The sequence below is a fragment of the Anser brachyrhynchus genome, assembly GCF_964034855.1.
Source record: "Anser brachyrhynchus genome assembly, chromosome: 22".
Classification (NCBI taxonomy): Eukaryota; Metazoa; Chordata; class Aves; order Anseriformes; family Anatidae; genus Anser; species Anser brachyrhynchus.
Genome location: NC_137715.1, coordinates 6,423,517 through 6,448,430, shown reverse-complemented (window position 1 = coordinate 6,448,430; position 24,914 = coordinate 6,423,517). Strand labels below are relative to the sequence as shown.

Genomic DNA, 24,914 nt, shown 5'->3' with positions numbered 1-24,914 from the left:
CCTTCTCAGGAAAGGCAGACCATCAAGGCAAGGTGTCGGAGTAGCTCTTTATGTGAGAGAGCAACTACAATATATTGAGTACTGTCCAAGGGTGGATGAGGAGCGAGTTGAGAGTCTGTGGGTGAGAATTAAGGGACAGGCTGGCATGGGTGATACTGCTGAGGGTGTCTATTACAGGCCAACAGATCAGGATGAGGAAGTTGACGAGGATTTCTACATGCAGCCAAGAGCAGCCTCGCAATTACAGGCCCTGGTTAAAGGGGGGGATTTCACCTACCCTGACATTTGCTGGAAGGCCTACTCAGCCAGCCACCCGCAGTTCCTCCAGTGCATTGATGATAACTTCCTGATGCAAATGGTGGATGTGCCAACTAGGAGAGGAGGGCTGCTGGATCTTGTCCTCACTAACAAGGAGGGGCTGGTTGAAGTGGTGAAGGTTGGGGGCAGCCTTGGTTGCAGCGACCATGAGATGGTAGAGTTCAAGATCTCATCTGTCACGAACAGAATACCCAGCAGAATTGCAACCCTGGACTTCAGTAGAGCCAACTTTGGCCTTTCCAAGCAATTGCTAGGGGGAATTCCATGGGACAGGGTACTTGAAGTTAAAGGGGCCCAAGATAGTTGGTTAGAATTCAAGGACTGTTACTTCCAAGCTTAAGATGAGAGCATCCCAACAGGTTGGAAGTCAAGAAAGAGAGCCAGGAGACCTACATTGTTAAACCTGGAACTGCTGGGCAAACTCAAGTTGAAGAGGAGAGTTTACAGATCGTGGAAGGAGGGGCTGGCCACTTGGGAGGAATATAAGACTGTTGTCAGAGAATGTAGGGAGGCAACTAAGGCCTCCTTAGAATTAAACCTTGCAAGAGGAGTCAAGGACAACAGAAAGGGCTTCTTCAAGTATTTTATTCTTCTGGGTACCCCGGAGGCCCCAGAGGAAGTCAGAATAAATAAGGAGTTTGCCTTGGTTGATGAGGATTGGGTTAAGGACTGATTAAGTAAGCTGGACATCCACAAATCCATGGGTCCTGCTGGGATGCACCTGCGGGTGCTGAGGGAGCTGGTGGAAATAATTGCTAAGCCACTCTCCATCATCTTTGGTAAGTTGTGGGTAACGGGAGAGGTGCCTGAGGACTGGAGGAAAGCAAATGTCACTCCAGTCTTCAAACAGGTCAAGAAGGAGGACCTGGGTAACTATAGACTGGCCAGCCTCACCTCCATCTATGAAAAGGTGATGGAACAACTTATCCTTGGTGTTGTCTCTAGGCTTATCAAGGACAAAAGGGTCATTAGGGGCAGTCAACATGGCTTCACCAAGGGGAATTCATGCTTGACCAACCTGATAGCCTTTATGAAGACATAACCAGGTGGATAGATGATGGTGAAGCAGTGGACATGCTCTATCTCGATTGTAAAGCATCTGACAGTCTCCCACAGCATCCTCACAGCTAAACTAAGGAAGTGTGGTCTGGATGATTGGGTAGTGAGGTGGACTGTGAACAGGCTGAAGGGAAGAAGCCAGAGAGTTGTGGTCAGTGGGACAGAGTCTACTTGGAGGCCTGTATCTAGCAGAGTCTCTCAGGGGTCAGTACTGGGACCAGTATTATTCAGTACATTCATCAACAACTCAGATGAGGGAATAGAGTGCAGTGTCAGCAACTTTGCTGATGACACTAAACTGGGAGGAGTGGCCGGCACGCTCGAAGGCTATGCTGCCATCCAGTGGGACCTAGACAAGCTGGAGAGTTGGGTGTGGAGAAATTTAATGAAATATAACAAAGGCAAGTGTAGAGTTCTGTGTCTGGGCAAGAACAACTCCAGACACCAGTATAAGTTGGGAACTGACCTGCTGGAGAGCAGCGTAAGGGAAAGGGACCTAGGGGTCCTGATGGACAGCAGGATGACAATGAGCCAGCACTGTGCCCTTGTGGCCAAGAAGGCCAATGGCATCCTGGGGCATATTAGAAGGGGTGTGGTTAGTAGATTGAGAGGTTCTTCTCCCCCTCTACTCTGCCCTGGTGAGACCACATCTGGAATATTGCATCCAGTTCTGGGCCCCTCAGTTCAAGAAGGACAGGAAACTGCTTGAGAGAGTCCAGCTCAGAGCCACGAGGATGATTAAGGGAGTGGAGCATCTCCCTTATGAGGAAAGGCTGAGGGAGCTGGGTCTCTTTAGCTTGGAGGAGAGGAGACTGAGGGGTGACATTATTAATGTTTATAAATATGTAAAGGGTGAGTGTCAGGAGGATGGAGCCAGACTCTTCTCAGTGACATCTAATGATAGGACAAGGTGCAATGGGTGCAAGCTGGAACATAGGTGGGTCTGCTTAAATACGAGAAGAAACTTCTTCACGGTGAGGTTGACAGAACACTGGAACAGGCTGCCCAGGGGGGTTGTGGAGTCTCCTTCTCTGGACACATTCAAAAGCCACCTGGACGCATTCCTTTGTGATGTGATCTAGGTGTTCCTGCTCTGGCAGGGGAATTGGACTAAATGATCTTTCAAGGTCCCTTCCAATCCCTAACATTCTGTGATTCTGTGATTCTGTGATTCTGTGATTCTGTGAATCACACAGCTGGAACATTGGAATGGAGGGCTACAAGCTTTACAGGAGAGACAGGCAGGTAAGGAAGGGTGGGGGTGTTGCCCTCTATGTTAGGAAATGGATAGATTGTGAAGAGTTCCCCCTAAGATAAAGCCATGAGCAGGTTGAAAGCCTGTGAGTAAAAATTAAGGACTGGACCAACTAAGGGCATCTTGTGGTTGGGGTCTACTACAGGCTGCCTTATCAAGAAAAGTCTGTTGAAGAGGCCTTCTTGCACCAACTACAGGAAACATCGTGCTGACAGGCTCTCATCCTCCTGGGAGATTTCAACCACATGAATATTTGCTGGGAAAGCCACATGGCAGGCAGTAAGCAATCCAGGAGACACGTGGAGTCCATTGAGGAAAACTCCCTCGTCCAGGTACTAGAGAAACAAATCAAAGGAGAAGTGTTACTGGACCTGGTGCTCACCAGTGTAGAAGAGCTCATAAAAGAGGTTAAGATTGGAGGAAGCCTAGGTTGCGGTGACCATGCCCAGGTAGAGTCTGTGATCTTGAGGGATACGGGCCTGGCAAAGAGCAAAGTCAGGACCCTGAACCTCTGAAGAAGAAACTTACAGCTGTTAAAAGATCTAGTGGATGATATCCCATGGGACACGGTCCTTAGGGACAGAGGATCTGATCAGAACTGGCAACTCTTTAAGGATGTTTTCCTTGGAGTGCAAGAGCTCTTTATTCCCATGTGTAATAAATCAAGCAAGAAGTTAGGAAACCAGCATGGTTGAATAAAGATGTGCTGGTCAAACAGGCAAAAGAAGGAAATGTACAGATGGTGGAAACAGGACTGTGTCCCCTGGGAAGAGTACAGAAGCTCTGTCCAGATGTGTGGGGATGGGATGAGGAAAGCCAAGACAGAACTAAACTTGGCAAGGGATGCAAATGATAACAATAAGGGGTTCTACAGGTACATTGGACAAAAAAGAAAGACTAAGGTAAGTGTAGCGCCTCTGACAAATGAAGACGAAGAACTGGTAATGACAGATGTGTAGAAGGCAGAGGTACTTAACTTCTTTGCCTCAGTCTTCTGATTGGTGATAAGGTGGAATCCTTCTGGAGGAAATATTAAGGCACATGCAGGACAAGGAGGTGATCCAGGACAGCTAGCATGGCTTCAACAAGGGTAAATTTATGCCTGACCAATTGGGTGGCCTTCTATGATGAAATAACATGGGAAGACTGATGTCATCTACTTGGATTTCTGTAAGGACTTTGACACAGTCCTACATGACATCCTAATCTCTTAATTGGAAAGATATGGATTTGAAGGGTGGACTATCTGATGGATAAAGAATTGGCATGATGGCCACACCCAGAGGGTAGTAGTCAACGGTTCTATATTCAGATGGACACTGCTGATGAGTGGTGTCCCTCAGGGGTCTGTCTTGGGACTGGTGCTTTTCAATATCTTCATCAGTGACATAGATGATGAGATTGAGTGCACCCCTGTACCTGGTAGCAGCACGAACTTGTGAATCCCCTCAGCACTATAGATCTTGGCAACAGCTGGGCCATGCCAGATGCTGTGCTCAGGGGTGATAGGACTGCACAGGCAAGCTGTACCTGCTATTCATGCCCAGACGTGCTGCTCATGATCAGGTGGTGGAGGAGAGGGGAAAGCGGAGTAGAGACAGAGGGCCATCCCCAAGACAATTACCCATTCCCAGTTCCTGCCATCTTTTGGGAACATCTTTGTCTGAGTCCCCATCCCCAGCACAGCTCCACCCAAAGCAAGATGAACACTCTTCCCCGAAGAACTGGGGCCTCCAAAGTCAAGGGAACATGCCTAGGGAGAGATGTCACAAGTCAAGGACTGGTGGCCATTGGCTGTGGAGAAACTGGATGTCTTCCTCAGCTTCAAGAGACAGTGACTGAAAGATGAATCACTGCAATGTGCCCCACACCCTGATGCACAGAGGAGTGAGGCAGCACCTGCAGCTAATTCCCACCGAAACAGTAGCTTTCTCCTTGGCCATCTCTATGCAGATGGAAAGACCAGACCAGGACACATTCAGGGATGCTGCAAACATTTATTGATTCTCAGGAGGGGAATGAGGTGACTGAAAGAAGAGGCCCTGGGAGCGGGGAGCAGGAGGAACAGACAAAAGTTTTTCAGCTTCTCCTACAGCGCAGTTCCCACAGGGCATCCATCTACCTGGCCCACAAACGGAGAGAGGCTTGCAGGTCAATCCAGGCTGGTTTCTGGGGGCCTCACAGAAAGCAGAGGGTAACAAGGAAAAGCAGAGAAAAAGAGTGAGTAAGTGGACAACAGGAAAGGTAGACATTGGCTGTGTTGTCAGAGAACCCAGGCTGTCCCCTTCCTGTCTGTCATTACAGGACAAGCCAAAGACGGTCAGCTTCTCTTAAAACAACAGCAAAAAGTTCAGTTTTTCTGTCCAGCATCATGTCCTGAGTTCCTGGGGTCCTGGTCTGGGAAAGAGTCTGACATCTTTAGCAGGGGCGGCAACAGTAGCGGCTGGCAATACAAGAGAGGTCACAGCACCCAGAGTTGATGGGGACTCCATCACAGCTGAGGATGCTGCCAACGGCAGCAGAGGTGGAGGATCCCACAACGGTGTTCTGCGGGAAGGAGCTGAGGATGGGGCCGGGCAGGGTCACCACCACGGGAGAGGGCTCAATGACGACGGTGGAGTTCTGGCACTGCCTGACGCAGGGCTCGTTGCAGCTGCTGGCCAGCGGGGTCGGGCCACAGGGCTGGCACGGCAGGCACGGCCGGCACTGGTCGTAGCAGGACATGTCTGGGGGCAGGAGGTTCACCTGGGAGAGAGGGTAGGGAGGAAGCAGAACATGGGGATGCATGAGGAGCAGCGTGTCACCACACCGAGAGGGAACCAAGGCACAGGCCATGCTGAGAGCTGGAGGCTGTGCAGGGATGTGCGAGGGCTTCTTGGCGTCATCCTGACAGGGCCTAAAAAAAGCCACCAGGGACTATCTGGCTACAGCTGAGGTTCTAGCCAAGAAGCCATTGTAGTACACGTCCATCCTCTTTCCATGACAAACCTTCTCCCCACTTCCCTCTCCCACTACCAGCAGCCCCAAGATTTGGCATGGAACAGAGCTGATTGCAGCTAAGAGGTCCATAGAGCTGAGACTCCCTTCTGGAGAATGAGAGGGACAAGAAGGGGCTTCACACTCACCTGGTTCCTAAGGAGGAGAAGGCCAGAGAAGTGGATGAGGGAGCACGGAGCTGGGCTGGCTTTTATAGTGGGCCTTAGCTGCCCGATGTCCAGAGGCATCCCTTGAAGCTGTGGTTATTTTCTGACAAGCTCCTCTTGAATGCAAAACATCCCAGTTAATGATATGGGCTGTGTGTTTCCTTCCTGTGATGATGTTTTTCATTTCCTGCTTTATGCCCATTCCTCAATTAAGGCAACTTTTGAGTGGCAGGTAGGGAGGCCCAAGTATTTCCGCGCAACACAAGTCAGTGTGGGCAGAAGACTCAGCTCACATGCTGGAAGGGTCCAGTAAAGGCAAGTGATATCAGCCTGGGTGACTCCTTAGGGGCTCTTTGAAGCTGTTTTTCCCAGAGGTGGCCCAGCTCCCAGGTTGTGACCCTATCCCACCAAACACTGCCCTCAGGGAAAACCTTCTAACATGTTTTGCCTCCTCCTGCTCTCATACGGGAATACCCGTTTGTGGGGAAAGTTTGTGCAGGGCCCTTTATGGATCTCAAAAAACAAAACAAATCAAACAAACAAAAAAACAAACAAAATAAACAAAATAAACAAGGACACAGGGGTAATTTAGTGTCTGTTTTTGTAAGACAGAATAAGAAGAGGATCCTAATGTGAAGGAAGCTTATTTCTGTCATGACACCCAGCAGAACAGCTGGGCATGGGGCACTCCAGCAGATTCCCTTATCACAGCCAGTCTCTGAGGATAAGCAGAATGACTTTGACATGTTAGCGCTATGCTAATTATGTAACCAATCAGAGGCTATGGGATTGTACAAACATGTAAATATACTGTGAAGGGATTGTATAAAGAGTGGCATGGAAAGGCCTTATGCTTGCCAGCTTTTGAGGGAAGCCACTGCATACCCAGACTTGTGCAACTCTGAAATAAACAATCCCTTGACCTAGTGTGTGGATTGGCTCACTGCATACCACATACTGAATCCAATCTTTTTATTGGACAACAATATCTGCCAGCCATACACTTGTGAGTCTCTTTCCTTGATACCTGTGTCTCCTCTACCACCTCCCCCTTTCCTTGCCTGCCTTGCCTGCACCTGCCTGCCAGCACTGTGTTTGGCCCCAAAGCCCTCTCGGGATGTCTGAAGGCTCTGACTCTCAGGGACGCCTGAAGGAACAACCCCGCAGGCCCTGCAGACTGCTACTGTCCCTGCCAAGCCTTCAAGGCTGTGTCAGGTTTCTGCCAACAGATGACCAAATACACCTCAAAGAGCCAGGGAGCCTGAGGTATATTGTTTTGCTTCTTTGTCACAATCACTGAGGGCTCATCTGCCATGCCAGAAGCCACTTCCGCAGAAGCTTGTCTACTGTGAGGAAAAACAACAAAGTATCACCAACACCATGAAATTGCTCTCTTTCTTTCAGAATCCAAATCAGCTTCTTCAGCTGCTCAGGGAATCTCTTTTCACTCCATGGGTGACCCTTTCTTGTCCAGGGCTTTTCCCCTCCGCTACAGGGTGTCTCCCAAATCCTATGCCTCTTCCTCTCAGCCTCGATCCTCCTCTTGATGTGGATGTTGAGCAGGTTTTGCCTTGTGTGAACAATCAACCATGCCATGCTCAAGGTACGATCAACCTTACCTGTGCCATGGCCAACAGATGTTTGTTCGTCCTGTGCTTGAAGGGAGGACGCAGTGGAAACCTCAAGGATCTTTTAAGCCTGCCAGAGATCTCTCCCAGTCTCCAAGCGTGTCTCCTCTGTCTTGTGCCTTGGGATGTACAGGAGAATCACACTGCTGCGATGCTCCTGATAGTGCCTGTCAGTCAGGGATTTCCACCCCTGGACAATGTCAGGTCCTCAAGGAGTCAATGCCGGAGCCAGGCATATCTCCTCACACCTGTCTATAAAGGCCTGCCAGCATTGTCTCAGAAATGCATCGCAGAGGGGACAGATTCCCATTCAGCCCATGTCAGGCTGGTTCTCCTGAAGGCAAAGGGGACATCTGTCACTCCTTCACCTGAGGGATTTCTGAGCACAGGGGTTTCAGAGTGCAACCAGCAAAGTGATTTCCAGTTGTGCCAGAGGGATGCTCAGCTTAGTGGGTGCTTCATCCAAGCTCAGCTCCCTTGTGCAAACGCAGAAGCAGCTCCACTTGCCAAGGACATGTGCCCAGAACTTCACCCAAGGCTTATATACTGCTAACAGTCTCCTGGGGCTTTCAGAGTAGGCAATAAAGAGTAGGGCAATTAAGAAACCTATGTCCCCAGGAATTACCAAGCAGTTAGGGTATTGCAACACAGGCCAGCCCTTCCAGGGCAATGGGCCATCCCAACAAACCAGAAATGTTTGTCAGAGCTCTGCCTGGGTCTCTTTCTTGCGGTCTACCTCACACCTCAGTCCTGGCAGGGCCAGACCTTCACCTGGGCTAAACTGGTTACTTTCTCTTGTAGCTGTAGCTGACTGCATTGCTCTGACACCAGGAAAGGCAAAGGGTTTACCCCAGAACACCTTTGGATCCTCCCTCTTGCCTGAATGGTTGGTTCCTTCTGGACATGACAAAGCTGTACCAAGCTGGGCCATATGTGGAGCCGTAAGGAAACAGAGCTGTAATCAAGCAAGGACATGGTGCCCTGTTGATGGGAGCTGTTACAGAGGTAACCTTTCTGTAATGGGAAAGTGCTGACATCAGGTGGCAGCTAAGCACTGACAGGAGAAACATCTGCCAGCCTGAGAACTGGGCCTTGAAATCACGGGCGTCCTTAAAGTGCATCTAGGCACCAGAGAAACGCAGACATCCTGAAGATACCCTCAACAAATGCGAAAGAAGAAACACAGGAACAACTTCTTGCCTGAGAAGGAGCAAAAAAAAAAACATGGTCTGGGAAGGCAGAAATAAGTGTGAGGAGGTCCCTGTGAGTGCAGGTGTCACACTGTCATGGCCACGTCCCCGGGGGGGGGAGGGCAGTCAACTCATACACAGAGCTTCTCTGGAGCAGATGTGGTCCTGACACTGGAGAGGCATCAGAGGTCCTGGGCCTGAGGAAAGCTTCTCCATTCTTGCAGAAAAGTGGGCACCCCAGAGCAGCATGGGGGCATGGGCACTGCTTGGGCTGCCACGGCCCAAGGGGTTGTTGGGTCCTCAGGAACTTTAGATTGCCGTGTGTGGCCCAGTGTGCCTAATACCAATGCTGAGTTATGAAGGGGGTCGGTCCTGCACGTGTGCCAACACCTGGACCCTGCCAAGTGCTGTGCTGGGAGCGGTTGGGCTGCATGGTGCACATGTTTCTGCTGCACATGGTGATGTCTGCTGGCCATAGCCCTGAGGTGGGGCAAAGGAGTGGAGAAGAAGGTAGAGTAGAAGCGGTGGGGTGTCCCTGCACTTATTCCACCCATCCCCACAACTGCCATCCATCTTCTACCCCCTCCTGCTTTCCCAGTACAGCATTGCCCTGAGCAAGAGGAAGCCCATTCCCGAGAGCCTGCAGGGTGCCTTGACTCCATGGCCTCCCACACACTTGTAGCTTTTTCCGTGAGGACAGCAGAGGTTGTGCTCCCTGTTTGCTGGACTGGTGTGGGTGGCTGTGGGCAGAGACACTGTAAGAGAAGGGTGGATGTTTCCTTGCCAGGGCCCAGGGGCCAGAAGACATCCCCAAGGGATGTCTCCCAAGGGGATGTCTTCTTCAGCTCCAAGTGGCAGTGCCCAAGAGAAGACCATCTGCAGTGTGTCGCAACCTCCCATTCTTCTGGGAGTCAGGAAGGGGCTCCATAAACACCCATCTTATACCCACTGAGGGCAAAGCCATTCTCCCAGAACAGCTCAGGAGGGCATACATGGAGGGATGAAACATCTACAGCCAAGGCTGGGATGCAGAAATCTTTAATGAGTGTACAGAGGAAAAGGAGGTCACTCTGAGCTGAGACCCTTCAGTGCAGGGATCACCAGGGCCAACTGAGAGGCAGCTTCCCTTGCCCATGGCAGAGTTCATACAGGGCATGTGTCTGCTGTTACTGCAGTGAGAACGCTGGCTCTGAGAAGCCCCACAGCCCAAAGGAGAAGAGCACAAAGAAAAGGGAGAGAAGGAGGTAGGTGGAGGGATGGAAGGAGAGGCATGGGCCATGTTTTCAGAAAGGGCAGGCTGGCCCCTTCCTGCCAGCATGTGCCAGAGGAGCTGAGAAAGGTCAGTCAGTCTGCAAGCAATGGCCTGAAGATTCCTCCTTTGTGTAGCACCATGTTCGTAATCCCGGAGAGAAGAACCCCAGGGCCATGGCCACTGGCTTCTTTAGCACGGCAGGCACCTTCTGCCACAGTAGCGGCTGGAAATGCCTGAGAGGTCACAGCAGCCGGAGTTGATGGGGACTCCGTCACAGCTGAGGATGCTGCCAACGGCAGCAGAGGTGGAGGATCCCACAACGGTGTTCTGCGGGAAGGAGCTGAGGATGGGGCCGGGCAGGGTCACCACCACGGGAGAGGGTTCAATGACGACGGTGGAGTTCTGGCACTGCCTGACGCAGGGCTCGTTGCAGCTGCTGGCCAGTGGAGTCGGGCCACAGGGCCTGCATGGCAGGCACTGGTTGTAGCAGGACATGTCTGGGGGCAGGAGATGCGCCTGGGAAAGAGGACAGGGAGGAAGTAGAGCACATGGGCAGGTGATTTACCAGCCTGGTTACCCCATCACAAAAGAGCCAAGGCAACTGCTGAGGGTGGAGGTGGAGGCTGTGCCAGGAGGCACATGGTCTTCATCGCTTTGTCCTGACAGGGCCCTTCAAAGAGCAGCCTGGCCCAGGAACACTCTTGCATAGTACATAAACCAAAAGCCGCCTCAGCCCCATGTCCCAGCCTCTGTCTACACAGAGTTTCTGTATCCACCCCTCTCCCATGGCAAGGAACTCCAAGGCCCAGCATAGCACTGAACCACCATCAGATGAGATGTCTATTGATGCAAGATCCCTTCCACTTTGGAAGAGGAGGAGAGAGGGCTTCAGACTCACCTGGTTCCCAAGGAGGAGGAGGTGAGAGAACTGGATGGGAGAGCAGGGAGCTGGGCTGCTCTTTATACTGGTCCTTCATTGCCATAGGCCATGAACCACCCTTAACAAAGGTAATAATTTTTTATCAAGCTCATCTTGAATGCAAACTATCCCAACTAATAATATGTATGGGCTGTGTGTTGGTTTGCTGCACTTCTACCTTTTCATTTCCAGATTTAGGTCTTGCCCATGCCCCAGTGAAGGATTCTTTGGAGTGCTGGGATGAAAGGCCTAAGGATTTCTAGGGCAGGAATGCATTAGTGAAGGCAGAAGACTCAAGTGATAGATGTGCCTTGAGCAGTCAGGTGATGTGTGTCTGGGTCACTTTGTTGGGACTGTTTGAAGTGCCATACTCGGGAAGAAGCTCCCACAAGCTTCAGTTGGTTTCTGAAGGACTCCTGTTCATGAGGACATGTCACATCCTTCCCTTTCCTTCCCTATTTAATTCTCTCTTGGTCCCTTGTTGCCTCCCCGGGTGTGTGATTTGTTCTACTGGCTTTTGATCCCATCCCCATTTACTCTGCCCTCCAGAATTTATATTCTTTCCCTTTTCAACCCTGCCCTTCTCTGTGCGATCTGTGAGTTCACAAACAATGCCATAGAATCACTGAATGGTAGAATCATAGAATGTCTTTGGTTGGAAGAGATCATCAAGTTCAAATCCTCTGCCATGGGTATGGATACTTTCCACTGGAACAGGCTTTCCAGTTTCCCATCCAACATGGCCTTGAATATTTCCAGGGACAGGGCATTCTCAAGTTCTCTGTACAGCCGCTTCCTCTGTATCACCATCCTCATAGTAAACAATTTCTTCCTAATATCTAATCTAAATATATACTCTTTTAGTTTATAACCGTTACCCCTTAACATGCTCCAGCTCTCTGATCATCTTCATGGTGCTCCTCTGGACCCACTCTAACATGTCTATGGCTTTCTTATGCTGGGGGCCCCAGAGCTGAATGCAGCACTCCAGATGGGTCACAGAGGAGCAAAGTAAAAGGGGACAAGCACCTCCCTCCAAGTGCTGGTCACACCTCTTTCAGTGCAGCTGAGATTATGGTTAGCTTCCTGGGCTGTAAGTGCACTTTGCTTGCTCATCTTGAGTTTTTCATCAAACACCTCCACCAAGTCCTTCTCTTCAGGGCTTCTCTCAAGCCATTCTCAGCCCAGTCTGTATTTGTGATTGGGATTGTCCTGATCCATGTGAATGACCTTACATTGGCCTTGTTGGACATCCGGAGACTTGCATGGGCCCAATTCTCAAGCCTGTCTAGGTCCTTCTGGATGGCATTTCTTCCCTTCAATGTGTCAAATGCACGGCTGTCTATGCTACCAAGAAAGATATTAACTAATACTGGTCCCAGTACAGACCCTTGAGGGATACCGCTCATCACTGATCTCATCTTGGACATTGAGCCATTGACCACAATTTCTGAGTGCGACCATCCAGCCAATTCCTTACCCACTGAGTGGTCCATCTGTCAAATCTTTGTCTCCCCAGTTTAGAGACAAGGATATAATGGGAGATAGTGTTAAATGCTTTGCACAAATCCAGGTAGATGATGTCAGTTGCACTTTCTGTATCCACCAGTTCTTTAGTCCCATCACAGAAGGCCATCCAGATTTGTCAGGCACGATCTGCCCTTAGTGAAGCCATATGGGCTGTCACCTGTCATCTCCTAATGTGCTTTAGCATAGTTTCCAGGAGGATCTGCTCCATAGTCTTGCTGGGTACAGAGGTGAGGCTGACTGGCCTGTACTTCTCTGAGTCTTCCTTTTTTCCCTTTTTAAAAATGGGGAGTTATTTTTCCCCTCTTCCAGTCAGCGGGGAGTTCACCATTCTGCCACAGCTTCTTAATTATGATGAATAGGGGTTTAGATACTTCATCAACCACTTCCCTCAGGACGTGCAGATGCATCTCATCAGGTCCCATGCACTTGTGGACCTTCAGGTTCCTTAGCTGTTCTTGAATTTGATCATCTCCTTTTATCATCCATCATTTGATCAGCGGGCAGTTCTTCGTTCTCCTAGTCCCTGCCTTTGCCTTCTGGGACTTCTGGGCTAAATGGCTAGAGCTCTTGCTGTTGAAGACTGAAGCAAAAAAGTCATAGAGTAACTCAGCCTTTACCATGTCTTTGGTAACCAGGTTTCCAGTTTCCTCCAGGAGAGGGCCCACAATTTCCCTAGTCTTTCTTTTGTCACTGACATACCTATAGTATGCCACCCAGCAGATCAGGTTGGCCAAGGGCCCATCCAGCCTGGCCTTGAACACCTTCACTGATGGAGCATTCACAACTTCTCTTCAGCCTGCTCCAGTTCCTCATTAACCTTACAGTGAAGAATTTCTTCCAAATGTCTAATCTAAATCTCCCCTCTTTTAGTTTGAGACCTTTTCCCCATGTCCTATCATTATTTCCCTGAGTAAAGAGTCCCTCCTCGTCTAAGGGTATAAGCCCCCTTTAAGTATTGAAAAGCTGCAATGAAGTCTTCCTGGAGCCTTTTCTTCTCCAGGATGAACATCCCCAACTCTCTCAGCCTTTCTTTGTAGGAGAAAGGCTCCAGTCCTCTGGTAGTTTTTGTAGCCCTCCTCTGGACTTGGTCTTACAGGTCCTCATCCTTCTTTTGCTCAGGGCCCAAAACCTGGGTGCAGTACTCCAGGTGGGGCCTCACAAGGGCAGAATAGAGGGAGACAGTCACCTCTCTTGAACTGCTGTCTACTCCTCTTCCGATAAAGCCCAGGGTGCAGTTGCCCTTCTGGGCTGCAAGTGTGCGCTGCTGGTTCATGTTGAGTCCTTCATCCACCAGAACCCCCAAGTCCATCTCTGCAGGGCTGCTCTCAGTGAGTTCACCCATTCTGTGCCCATGCCTGGGATTGCCCCAAGCCACGTGCAGCACCTTGCGGTTGGACTTCTTGTACCTCATGCGGTTCACATGGACCCACTTCCCAAGCCTGTGCAGGTCCCTTGGGATGGCATCCTTTACTTCTGCTGTACCGTCTGCACCCCTCAGCTTGGTGTTGTAAAAAGACATGAAACAGAACCAGTCTGTAGACAGACACCTGAAGGACACCAAAATTCCCACCAAAGCAATAGCTTTCTCCCTTGGCCATCTCTTTGCAGATGGAAAGACCAGACAGGGACTCACTCAGGGATGCTGCAAATGTTTATTGAATCTCAGGAGGGAAAAGAGGTAACTACAAGAAGAGACCCTGAGAGAGGAGATCAGCAAGAGCTGATTGGTTTCTGGGGGCCTCACAGAGAGCTTGGATGGGAGCAGAGGGCAAAAAGGAAAAGAGAGAAAAAGAGCGAGTAAGTGGACAACAGGAAAGGTAGACATTGGCCATGTTGACAGAGAAACCAGGCTGGCTCCTTCCTGTCTGTCTTTACAGGACAAGCCAGAGATGGTCAGCTCCTCTTAAAACAGGAGCACAAAGTACTGTTTTTCTTCTGTCCAGCAGCATGTTCTGAGTTCCTGGGGTCCTGGTCTGGGGCACTGTCTGGCAACTTTAGCAGGGGCGGCACCTGCTGCCACAGTAGCGGCTGGTAATACAGGAGAGGTCACAGCATCCAGAGTTGATGGGGACTCCGTCACAGCTGAGGATGCTACCAACAGCAGCGGAGGTGGAGGATCCCACAGCAGTGTTCTGCGGGAAGGAGCTGAGGATGGGGCCGGGCAGGGTCACCACCACAGGGGAGGGCTGGATGACGATGGTGGAGTTCTGGCACTGCCTGACGCAGGGCTCGTTGCAGCTGCTGGCCAGTGGAGTTGGGCCGCAGGGCTGGCACGGCTGGCAGGGCTGGCACTGGTCGTAGCAGGACATGTCTGGGGGCAGGAGGTTCACCTGGGAGAGAGGGTAGGGAGGAAGAAGAACATGGGGATGCATGAGAAGTAGCGTGTCACCACACCGAGAGGGAACCAAGGCACAGGCCATGCTGAGAGCTGGAGGCTGTGCAGGGATGTGCGAGGGCTTCTTGGCGTCATCCTGACAGGGCCTAAAAAAAGCCACCAGGGACTATCTGGCTACAGCTGAGGTTCTAGCCAAGAAGCCATTGTAGTACACGTCCATCCTCTTTCCATGACAAACCTTCTCCCCACTTCCCTCTCCCACTACCAGCAGCCCCAAGATTTGGCACGGAACAGAGCTGATTGCAGCTAAGAGGTCCATAGAGCTGAGACTCCCTTCTGGAGAATGAGAGGGACAAGAAGGGGCTTCACACTCACCTGGTTCCTAAGGAGGAGAAGGCCAGAGAAGTGGATGAGGGAGCACGGAGCTGGGCTGGCTTTTATAGTGGGCCTTAGCTGCCCCATGTCCAGAGGCATCCCTTGAAGCTGTGGTTATTTTCTGACAAGCTCCTCTTGAATGCAAAACATCCCAGTTAATGATATGGGCTGTGTGTTTCCTTCCTGTGATGATGTTTTTCATTTCCTGCTTTATGCCCATTCCTCAATTAAGGCAACTTTTGAGTGGCAGGTAGGGAGGCCCAAGTATTTCCGTGCAACACAAGTCAGTGTGGGCAGAAGACTCAGCTCACATGCTGGAAGGGTCCAGTAAATGCAAGTGATATCAGCCTGGGTGACTCCTTAGGGGTTCTTTGAAGCTGTTTTTCCCAGAGGTGGCCCAGCTCCCAGGTTATGACCCTATCCCACCAAACACTGCCCTCAGGGAAAACCTTCTAACATGTTTTGCCTCCTCCTGCTCTGACTTAGGGATGTCTGTATGGGGGAAGAAGTTGTGCAGGGCCCTTTCTGGCTCTCACAAGAAAGGCCCAACAGGAAATTTTTTCTTTTATTTAGAAGGAATAATAAGAAGAATGTAGACAGAAAGTAAATCTTTCATGTGCAGGAACCCTATGCACATCTGACACACAGTGCAGATCCTGTTCATAGAGAAATCCTTCTTCACTTCCATACATTGGTGTCAACCAGAGAAGCGTTTCTGGACCTGGTGTTCTCCAATGCAGAAGAGCTCTTTAAAGAGGTTAAGATCGGAGGCAGTGTGGGCTGCAGTGACCACACCCTTGTTGAGTTTGTGATCTCTAGGAACATGGGCTTGCCAAAGAGCAAAGTCAGGACCCTGAACCTCCTATGAGCAAACTTCCAGCTGTTTAATGACGTAGTGGATGAGATCCCCTAGAACACTGTCCTTAGGGCAAAGGAGCTGTACAGACCTGGCAACTCTTTAAGGACACTTTTCTGAGAGCACAAGGACTCTCCAACCCCCTGTGTAAGAAAGTGAGCAGGGAGGTCAGGAAACCAGTATGGATGAGCAAGGGCCTGCTGGTCAGACTGAGGCACAAGAAGAAAATGCACAGGCAGTGGAATCAGGGACGTGTGGCCTGGGAATAGTACAGGGATGCTGTCCAGATGTGCAAGGTTGGGATCAGGTAAGCCAGGGCACAGCTGGAACTGAGCCTGGCAAAGGATGCAAAGAATAACAAGATGGGATTCTATAGATGCATTGGCCAGAAAAGAAAGGAAAGGAGAGTGTAATCCCAATGATAAATGAGAAGGGAGAACTGGTAAAGACAGACATGGAGAAGGATGAGGTACTCAACAACTTATTTGCCTTAGTCTTCTCTGCCACTCAGGTTTCCCACATCTCTCAAATCCCAGAACCTTGAGGTGAGGGCTGAGGCAGCAAAGTCTCTCCCACTGTAAGGGAAGAGCAGGCTTGAAATCACCGGACAAAACTGACCAGGTACAAATCCATGTAGCCCAATGCCATGCATCCCAGGGTCCTGAGGGAACTGGCTGATGTCAAGTCAAGACTTGAAAGTCAAACTTTTGAAGACTAGAAAGTCAAGCCTTTCTCCATCCTATTTGAAAGGTCAAGGCAGTCAGGTGAAGTCCCTGGTGAGTGGAAAAAGGGTCACTTACATTTTTTAAAAGGGTTCAAAGGAGGTCCTGGAGAAATACAAACTGATGAGCCTCATCTATCTACCTGGGAACATCATGGAACAGATCCTTCTGGAAGCAATGTCAAAGACCATGCAGGACAAGGAGGTGGTCCAAGACAGCCAGTATGGCTTCACCAAGCACAAATAAGGCCTGAACAGTCTGGTAGCCTTCTATGAGTCACTTCTGTGGAGTGAATGCATCAGTTGACAGGCAAAGACTGACAAATGTCTTCTGTCTGGACTTCTTTAATGCCTTTGACACAGTCCCAAATGGCATCCTGAGCTCCAAATTGGAGAGAGATGGATTTGAAGGGTGGAACATGCAGTGGATAAGGAATTGGCTTGAAGGCTACACACAGAGAGTGGTGGTCAATGGCTTTATGCCTAGGTGGAGGCTGGTGACAAGTGGTGCCCCTCAGGGTTCTGTCTTGGGACTGGTGCTCTTTCAGATCTTTATCAGTGACATAGAGCATGGGATCGAGTGCAGCAAGTTTGCAGATGACACCAAACTGGGTGGTGCAGTTGATAAAACAGAAGGAAGGGATGACATACAAAGGGACCTGGAGAGGCTTGAGAAGTGGGTCCATGTGAACCGCATGAGGTTCAGGAAGTCCAACCGCAAGGTGCTGCACCTGGATCAGGGCAATCCCCGGCATGAGTACAGACAGTGTGAAGAACTTATTGAGAGCAGCCCTGCAGAAATGGACTTTTGGGGGTTCTGGTGGACAAGAAGCGTACTTGTAACCCAGAATGGCAACTGCATCCTGGGCTGTATCAAGAGGAGTGGCCAGCAGGTCGATGGAGGTGATTGTCCCCCTCTGCTATGACCTTGTGAGGTCCCACTTGGAGTGCTGCAGCTGGGTCTGGGGTCCCCAGCACAAGAAGAATGAGGACCTGTTAGAGTAGGTCCTGAGGAGAGCCACAAAATGACTGGAGGGCTGGAGCACCTCTCCTACAAAGAAAGTCTGAGAGAGATGGGGATGTTCCGTCTGCAGAAGAGAAGGCTCCAGAGAGACCTGATTGCAGATTTTTAATACTTAAAGGGGCCTTATAAAAAGATGGAGAGCAACTTCTAGTACATCAGGTAATGATAGGACTAGGGGGAATGGTTTTAAACTAAAATAAGACAGATTTAGGTTAGATGTTAGGGGGGAACACAGAGGTTGTTGAGGCACTAGAACAGCATGTGCAGAGAAGGTGTGTATGCCCAGTCCGTGGAGGTGTTCAAGACCAGATTGCCCTGGACAACCTGATCCTGGGCCTAAACTGGGATCTCCTCTTCACACTCATGGCCTACAACCAATCTGTGTCCATTTGCCACCCACTGAAGTTCTCCAGTGCCATGGCAGGGAAGGTCTGTGCCTGTCTGGTGGGAGACCTGTGGGCACCCCTCCTTAGCACAAATGGAACTCCCCCTTCGATTGCCCTGCACTGGTCCTACACGGTCACTGAGAGCTTCTTCAGGGGCTTGCTACCCATCACACTGCTAGCCTGTGGTGAGAGCTTCTGCACTGCTGTGCTCCTTGACTACAAAAGCACCATCGGTTTTCCAGTGCACTTCCTGTCCTCCTTGAGCTCCTGAGGGTGTTACTTGTTGCCCTGTGGAAGTAGACATGTGAGGAGACACAAGATACTCTCCACTCACTCTTACTTGGCTGTGGTTGTGTTGTGCCTGGGACCATCCTCCCTCCTCTGTACCAATCCCATTGCCAGTGTCTCCCTCAAAAAAGTTGCATCCATCTTCTCCAGTTCTGTGATGCCTCCCATCCTGTCCCCTCCCTCCCCTCCCCCTCTTCTCCCCCTCCCCCTCCCCGTTTCTACTCCCCTTCTCTCCCCTGTCCCCTCCCCTTCCTTCCTCTGTCTCTCCCTGTCTGCAAAAGCCATGGATGTTTCCTTCTTCTCCAGGGTTCAGTGCCCAGGAGAGAACCCTCTGCAGTGTGTTGCAACCACCCATTCTTCTGGGAGTCGGGAAGGGGCTCCATAAACACCCATCTTATACCCACCAAGGGCAAAGCCATTCTCCCACAACAGCTCAGGAAGACATACACGGACGTAAGAAACATCTACAGCCAAGGCTGAGATACAAAAATCTTTAATGAGTGTACAGAGGAAAAGCAGGTCACTCTGAGCTGAGACCCGTCTTCTGAGAAGAAGAGAACAAAGAAAAGAGAGAGAAGGAGGTAGCTGGAGGGATGGAAGGAGAGGCATGAGCCATATTTTCAGAAAGGGCAGGCTGGCCCCTTCCTGCCAGCATGTGCCAGAGGAGCTGAGAAAAGTCAGACATTCTGCAAGCAATGGCCTGAAGATTCCTCCTTTGTGTAGCACCATGTTCGTAATCCCGGAGAGAACCCCAGGGCCATGGCCACTGGCTTCTTTAGCAAGGCAGGCACCTTCTGCCACAGTAGCGGCTGGAAATGCCTGAGAGGTCACAGCAGCCGGAGTTGATGGGGACTCCGTCACAGCTGAGGATGCTGCCAACAGCAGCAGAGGTGGAGGATCCCACAACGGTGTTCTGCGGGAAGGAGCTGAGGATGGGGCCGGGCAGGGTCACCACCACAGGAGAGGGCTCAATGACGACGGTGGAGTTCTGGCACTGCCTGACGCAGGGCTCGTTGCAGCTGCTGGCCAGTGGAGTCGGGCCACAGGGCCTGCATGGCAGGCACTGGTTGTAGCAGGACATGTCTGGGGGCAGGAGATGCACCTGGGAAAGAGGACAGGGAGGAAGTAGAGCACATGGGCAGGTGATTTACCAGCCTGGTTACCCCATCACAAAAGAGCCAAGGCAACTGCTGAGGGTGGAGGTGGAGGCTGTGCCAGGAGGCACATGGTCTTCATCGCTTTGTCCTGACAGGGCCCTTCAAAGAGCAGCCTGGCTCAGGAACACTCTTGCATAGTACATAAACCAAAAGCCGCCTCAGCCCCATGTCCCAGCCTCTGTCTACACAGAGTTTCTGTATCCACCCCTCTCCCATGGCAAGGAACTCCAAGGCCCAGCATAGCACTGAACCACCATCAGATGAGATGTCTATTGATGCAAGATCCCTTCCACTTTGGAAGAGGAGGAGAGAGGGCTTCAGACTCACTTGGTTCCCAAGGAGGAGGAGGTGAGAGAACTGGATGGGAGAGCAGGGAGCTGGGCTGCTCTTTATACTGGTCCTTCATTGCCGCAGGCCCAGGGGCACCCTTGGCAGAGGTAACAATTTTCTGAGAAGCTCATCTTGAATGCAAACCATCCCAGCAAATGATATGGGCTGTGTGTTGGTTTGCTGCACTGCTGCCTTTTCATTTTCAGATTTAGGCCATGGCCATTCCCCAATGATGACTTCTTTGGAGTGCTGGGATGAACAGCCCAAGTATTTCTAAGGCAGGAATGCATCTGTGATAGCAGAAGACTCATTTTAAGTGCTGGATGTGTCCCGAGCAGTCATGTGACGTCTGTCTGGGTGACATTGTTGGGGATGTTTGAAGTGGTATTCTGAGGAGGAAGCTCCCACAAGCTGAAGTTGGATTCTGAAGTATGGCTATGCATGAGGAAGTGCCACATCCTTCCTTTTCCTTTCTACCTCATCTCACTCTGATGGTCCCTTGTTGCCTCCCCGGGTGTGTGATTTGTTCTACTGGCTTTTACCCTCATCCACATTAGCACTGCAGTCCATGAAAAAATATTCTTTCTCCTTTTGACTCCATGTCTCTCGGTGCAGTCTGTGAGCTCACTAACAGTGCCATAGAATCGCAGAACAGCAGAATCATAGAATGGCTTTGTTTGGAAGGGACATTGAAGTTAAAGTTCATTGAGTTCAACCTCCCTGCCATGGGCATGGATACTTTCCACTGGAACAGTCTGCCAAGAGCCCCATCCAATGTAGCCTTGAAAATTTTCAGGATGGGGCATCCACAAGTTCTCTGCACAACCCGTTCCTCTGTATCACCACCCTCATTGTAAAGATTTTCTTCCTAATAACTAATTAAAATCTACTTTCGTTTAGTTTATAACCATTACCCCTTGACATACTCTAGCCCTCTGATCATCTTTGAGGCCCTCCTCTGGACCCACTCTAACAGGTCTACGTTAGACATAGAAAGATGGTAGGGCAGGAATGGCTCATCTCTTGTGCTGCAGGAAGAGAGACAAACTCTTAATACAGCTGAGGGAGAGAGAGAGTAAATAGACTCAAATCTTGCTGAGGTACTGCTAAAAAGCACGGGTATGACAGACTTGGGTATGGGAAATGAATAGCATCTGCAGAAAGAAGAGTGCATGTGTATTTAGCTCAGCATTTCACAGCCCCTGAAAAGGGAGATGGAGAGTGGAGACAGTGAGCAAGTTGGTGAAATGAGAGACACAGGAGAGAGAGGGGTAGAACAGATACACTTTCAAGCAGTGCTGAAATGCTGTTCTGGCTTTGCAGGTCATGCATAGAAGGACTCTGTGTTAGTTTGCACAAGAAACCACCATCCAGGTGGGACACAACACAACTCTGCACTGCAATTTCTCTACCAGCAGCTCTGCTCCCTGCGTCTTCTGGCACCAGCAGTGCCTGACCCAGTCCACTCAATTCTTGCTGCAGGTGAGCAGGTCCAAGCCTCATGTGCATTCCAGGACGTTCTTCTCTGTGCTCTCCATAGAGAACTCTCGTGCTTTTCCATGTGCAAGATGCCAAGCTCCAGGACAGCGCTGTCTACCTGTGTGCACTGAGCCCACGCTGGTGCCTGCAGCAAGCAGCTTTATACAGGAAGGTGCTTGTGCTGTGAGGAGCAGCTCCCTCTCGTCACAGTTTGCATGGAGCTCTGAGCTGAGCCTGCCCAGCAAGGACACGTGGGGCTTGTGGTGAGCCAGGTGTGAGTGGCAGCCCCTGCTCCTGATGCCTGGCAGTGTGGTTAGCATAACCAACAGTAAGGCAAATATCCATAATGTGGAAGGGGGCTGTTAATGTGCACCCCTGCCCCCTTGTCTCTCCTGTTCACTGGCCCCAGTGTGTGGAGACACCCATTGTTGTGGTGAGAAAGGACACCAGTGTTATCAAGCCCCCAGTGCTGAGTCATCATGAGGGTGTGTGGAGCACCTACTGACAGGGTGATTAAGCCCATCAGGGTTATCAGTACCTGGGTGCTGGTTTGCCAGGAGATAGTGACACCAAGAAAACCTAAGGCTGAAAAGGGAATTCTCATCCAAAGACACAGACATTTTAGCTTTTGCAGTACACTGGTTATACTAAGTCAAGGACTTTTCATCTTCTCATACCAGACTCCCACCAAGGAGGCCGGAACTGCATAAGAAGCTGGGAGGGGGCACAAGCAGGTTAAAATTCCAGATCAATTATCTGATGTGCAATGAGCCAATACACACAGAAGGTTCAAGAGATTGTTTATTTTGGAATTGTGCAAGTCAGGGTACCCAGTGATTTCCCACAAAGCTGGCACCCCTTAAAACTTTCCTCACTACTTTTATACAACACCTTCTCAGTGCATTTACGTGCTTGTACAATCCCATTGCCTCTGATTGCTTCCTTAATTAGCATAGTGCTGCCATGTCAGAATCGTTCTGCACATCTTCAGAGAGGAAGGGTCCCTCGTTAGGGTGGGATCTCCCAGATTAGGGATGTGATATTTACTCTTATAATGAGGATAGTACACAGAGAGTTCACATTGGAATACTCCTGATCTTTGTTTTTCAGCCATCTATTCAGATTACGTTGACTGATGATGTATTCAAGGAAACACATCAAAATGTTTTCCCTCAAGAATGTCAACATCATGGCCTTCCTGATTAGCAGTTCCTCAGTTAATCATCCTTTTGACATCTCCAAGGCCTGGGTCATCTTGCCCTGTCCTCAAAGTACATATTTTACCTTTTTCAGAGAAAACAGAATTAATGATCAACTGGTATCAAAGACAGCAGACCCAAACTGGACAAAAGGATATCCCATACCACATAATGTTCTACTCATTAATGAAGCCTGGGGGAGTTGGATGAGGATTCTGCCATTGCTCAGGGAATGGCTGGGCATTGCTTGGCTTTTGGTGAGCAATCACACTGTGCGTCACTAGTTTGATGGTTGTTTTCTTTTATTATTTTTATTTCTGCCTTTTCTTCTTATTGAACTGTCCTTATCTCAACCCATGAGCTCTTGCACTTCTTTTTTCCAGCTTTCTCCCCTCACCATAGCAGGGGGGCAGTGAGCGTACATCTCACAGTACTTAGCCGCCCACCAGTTAAACCACAACACTTAGTGACTTTAACATGATATGTGGGGGTGTATCTGTGCCATTTCTTAGCATATTTCAAGATGGACTAGCTGGTGAATGAGAGGAAAAGCTGTCTGTAAAGTCTGAGTCAGAGGTGGCTAAGGGAGCCCAGGGCCCAGGCATGGAGATTGGGCAGGCTGAGAACCTATGGTAATCTCTGAGAGATCCCTGTGAGGGTGGGGATGCTTGCGAGATGAATGGGTGATGGCACACGTCCCTTGGGAAAGCAAGCATCAGACTGGCCTCACCAGAGGAAAGGAGGGGGACCACATGCTGGGTAGGAGGAGTCAGGCTCCAGGCAGGGTCATGAGATGGGCTGAGGGCCAGTGCTGCAATGTTTCCTACGTTACTACTCTCCAGACTGCGCACCCCCAGCTGCAAGGTCATTTGAGTGCATTTGCAATCCTCCTTGACAATCTGCCGCTCTCATCCCATCTTCCTTGCCATTCATTTCCTTTTAACTTGTTCCTCCCAAGAGATGGAATGCATGAACAAGGGTGTGCTTGCACATCTAGTAGGTGAGGGTGTGTGTTTCCAGCAGGGATCTTCAATCCTGACCAGACAGGGAGAAGGAACGGGGCTTGGCTCTCTGTAGGCAAGGTTTTGATGAGTACCGGTGGTGTTCTTTTGGTTGTTGTTAGAGGCAATGCCCCGCCTGTGGCTGCAGTCTGTATGAGCAGCTATATTAATGTCCTGTGTGTGTCTCCATGTGTGTGCCTTCCTCGGATACATGCTCAGGCTTGCTACTGGCCCAGCCTGCAAAAGGGAGAGCAGCAGCCACTTTCATCAGCAAAGAACAGAGAGTTCTGAGGGTCTCCGGGTGCACTAAGCAGTCTAGAACCAGAGTCCCAACACTCTGGTGCCTGCCAGAGGCAGCAACTTCCCTAGCATCCTGTCAACAGCCACCAAGATGGTGCAGAACATGCTGACAGTCTGGAGAGCAGCTTGGCAAAAAAAGCCCTGAGGGTTGTGGTGGACACCAAGCTGAGCATGAACCAACACTGTGTCCTGTCTGCAAGAGGGCTAATGGTGTCCTCGGCTGCATTAGCAGTGTTGCCAGCAGGTTGAGGGAGGTGATCATTCCTCTTGATTCAGCACTGGAGAGGCCATTCTGGGTGTAGAGTGTCTAAATGCTGGCTCTCATTTCTGTATGCGTCTTGGCTCCCCAGGACAGGAAAGTCAAAGACATCCTGGAGAGAGACAATGAAGGCCACAGTTATGACTGAGGGACTGGAGAATCTCTCCTCTGAGGAAAGGCTGAGAAAGCTGGGACTGCTCAGCCTGAAGAACAGAAGGCTCAGGTGGATCTCTTCATGCATAGGAATAACTGAAGGGACAGCAAAAAGAAGATGGAGTCAGGCTCCCCTCTGTGGAGATGAGTGCCAGGACAAGAAGCACTGGCCACAAAATGAAACACAGAAGGCTCTTTCTGAGCATTAGAAAATATTTTTTTCACTGGATGGTTGACCACACCTTGGAGGAGATGGCCCCACCAGGCTGTAGAGTCTTCATCCTGGGAGATTTTCAAAAGCCTTCTGGACTTAGCCCACAGCAGCCTGCTGGCCCTGCGTGATCAGGACATTGAGTCAGGTGAACTGCAGAGGCTCCTTCCAGATGTGAAATTTGTGTTATACATCAATGTGAGCCATGAGGAGAGGCAGAGAGAAACAGTCTTCTTCAGCCTTCAAAAGAGAAAGTTAAGGAAGAGCTTTCTGAGCTTCTGATACTTGACTGCAGGACAAAGAACCAGATGGAGCCAAACTCTTCTGGAACACCACGAAAGAACACAAGGCAATGTCTGGAACATGAAAAATTCTAACTAGAAATTATAATTTATGGTGCTTCTCTTTTTTTATTATTCATGAGGGTGGATCATGAATGTAGATGAAGGCCAGTAAGAGTGCCCTCCAATTCCGATTAAAATACCATTAGTTGGAGATAACACCAAAAGGAAAAGGGAATAGCCCAGGCAAGTTATGCCCTTTCAG

General features: G+C 50.2%; 3 protein-coding genes across 3 annotated transcripts; all 3 read right to left on the bottom strand.

The window, feature by feature from the left end:
• Positions 1 to 3,185: 3,185 nt before the first annotated feature.
• On the bottom strand, positions 3,186 to 6,821 carry LOC308181549 (feather keratin Cos1-1/Cos1-3/Cos2-1-like). Its single transcript, XM_080564939.1, has 2 exons — positions 5,758 to 6,821; positions 3,186 to 5,377 (listed from the first exon to the last, which is right to left on the bottom strand). The coding sequence occupies exons 1-2, from the start codon at positions 5,854 to 5,856 to the stop codon at positions 5,051 to 5,053; spliced, it is 426 nt and encodes a 141-aa protein (XP_080421065.1). The 5' UTR covers positions 5,857 to 6,821; the 3' UTR covers positions 3,186 to 5,050.
• Positions 6,822 to 8,719: 1,898 nt separating this feature from the next.
• On the bottom strand, positions 8,720 to 15,103 carry LOC308181552 (feather keratin Cos2-3-like; the record flags this gene model as incomplete). Its single annotated transcript, XM_080564941.1, has 2 exons — positions 8,720 to 10,361; positions 15,005 to 15,103. The coding sequence occupies 2 exons, from the start codon at positions 15,101 to 15,103 to the stop codon at positions 10,035 to 10,037; spliced, it is 426 nt and encodes a 141-aa protein (XP_080421067.1). The 3' UTR covers positions 8,720 to 10,034.
• Positions 15,104 to 19,054: 3,951 nt separating this feature from the next.
• Positions 19,055 to 19,649, bottom strand: LOC308181573 (feather keratin Cos2-3-like; the record flags this gene model as incomplete). Its single annotated transcript, XM_080564960.1, has 1 exon — positions 19,055 to 19,649. The coding sequence occupies exon 1, from the start codon at positions 19,358 to 19,360 to the stop codon at positions 19,055 to 19,057; it is 306 nt and encodes a 101-aa protein (XP_080421086.1). The 5' UTR covers positions 19,361 to 19,649.
• Between the last annotated feature and the right edge of the window lie 5,265 nt (positions 19,650 to 24,914).

Bases quoted from the DNA above. Each gene is read 5' to 3' on its own strand.
- LOC308181549 (XM_080564939.1), bottom strand. From the start codon at position 5,856: ATGCCTCTGGACATCGGGCAGCTAAGGCCCACTATAAAAGCCAGCCCA. The intron at 5,378-5,757 runs GTGAGTGTGAAG...CCTCTCTCCCAG, and splicing joins TTCTCCTCCTTAGGAACCAG to GTGAACCTCCTGCCCCCAGA.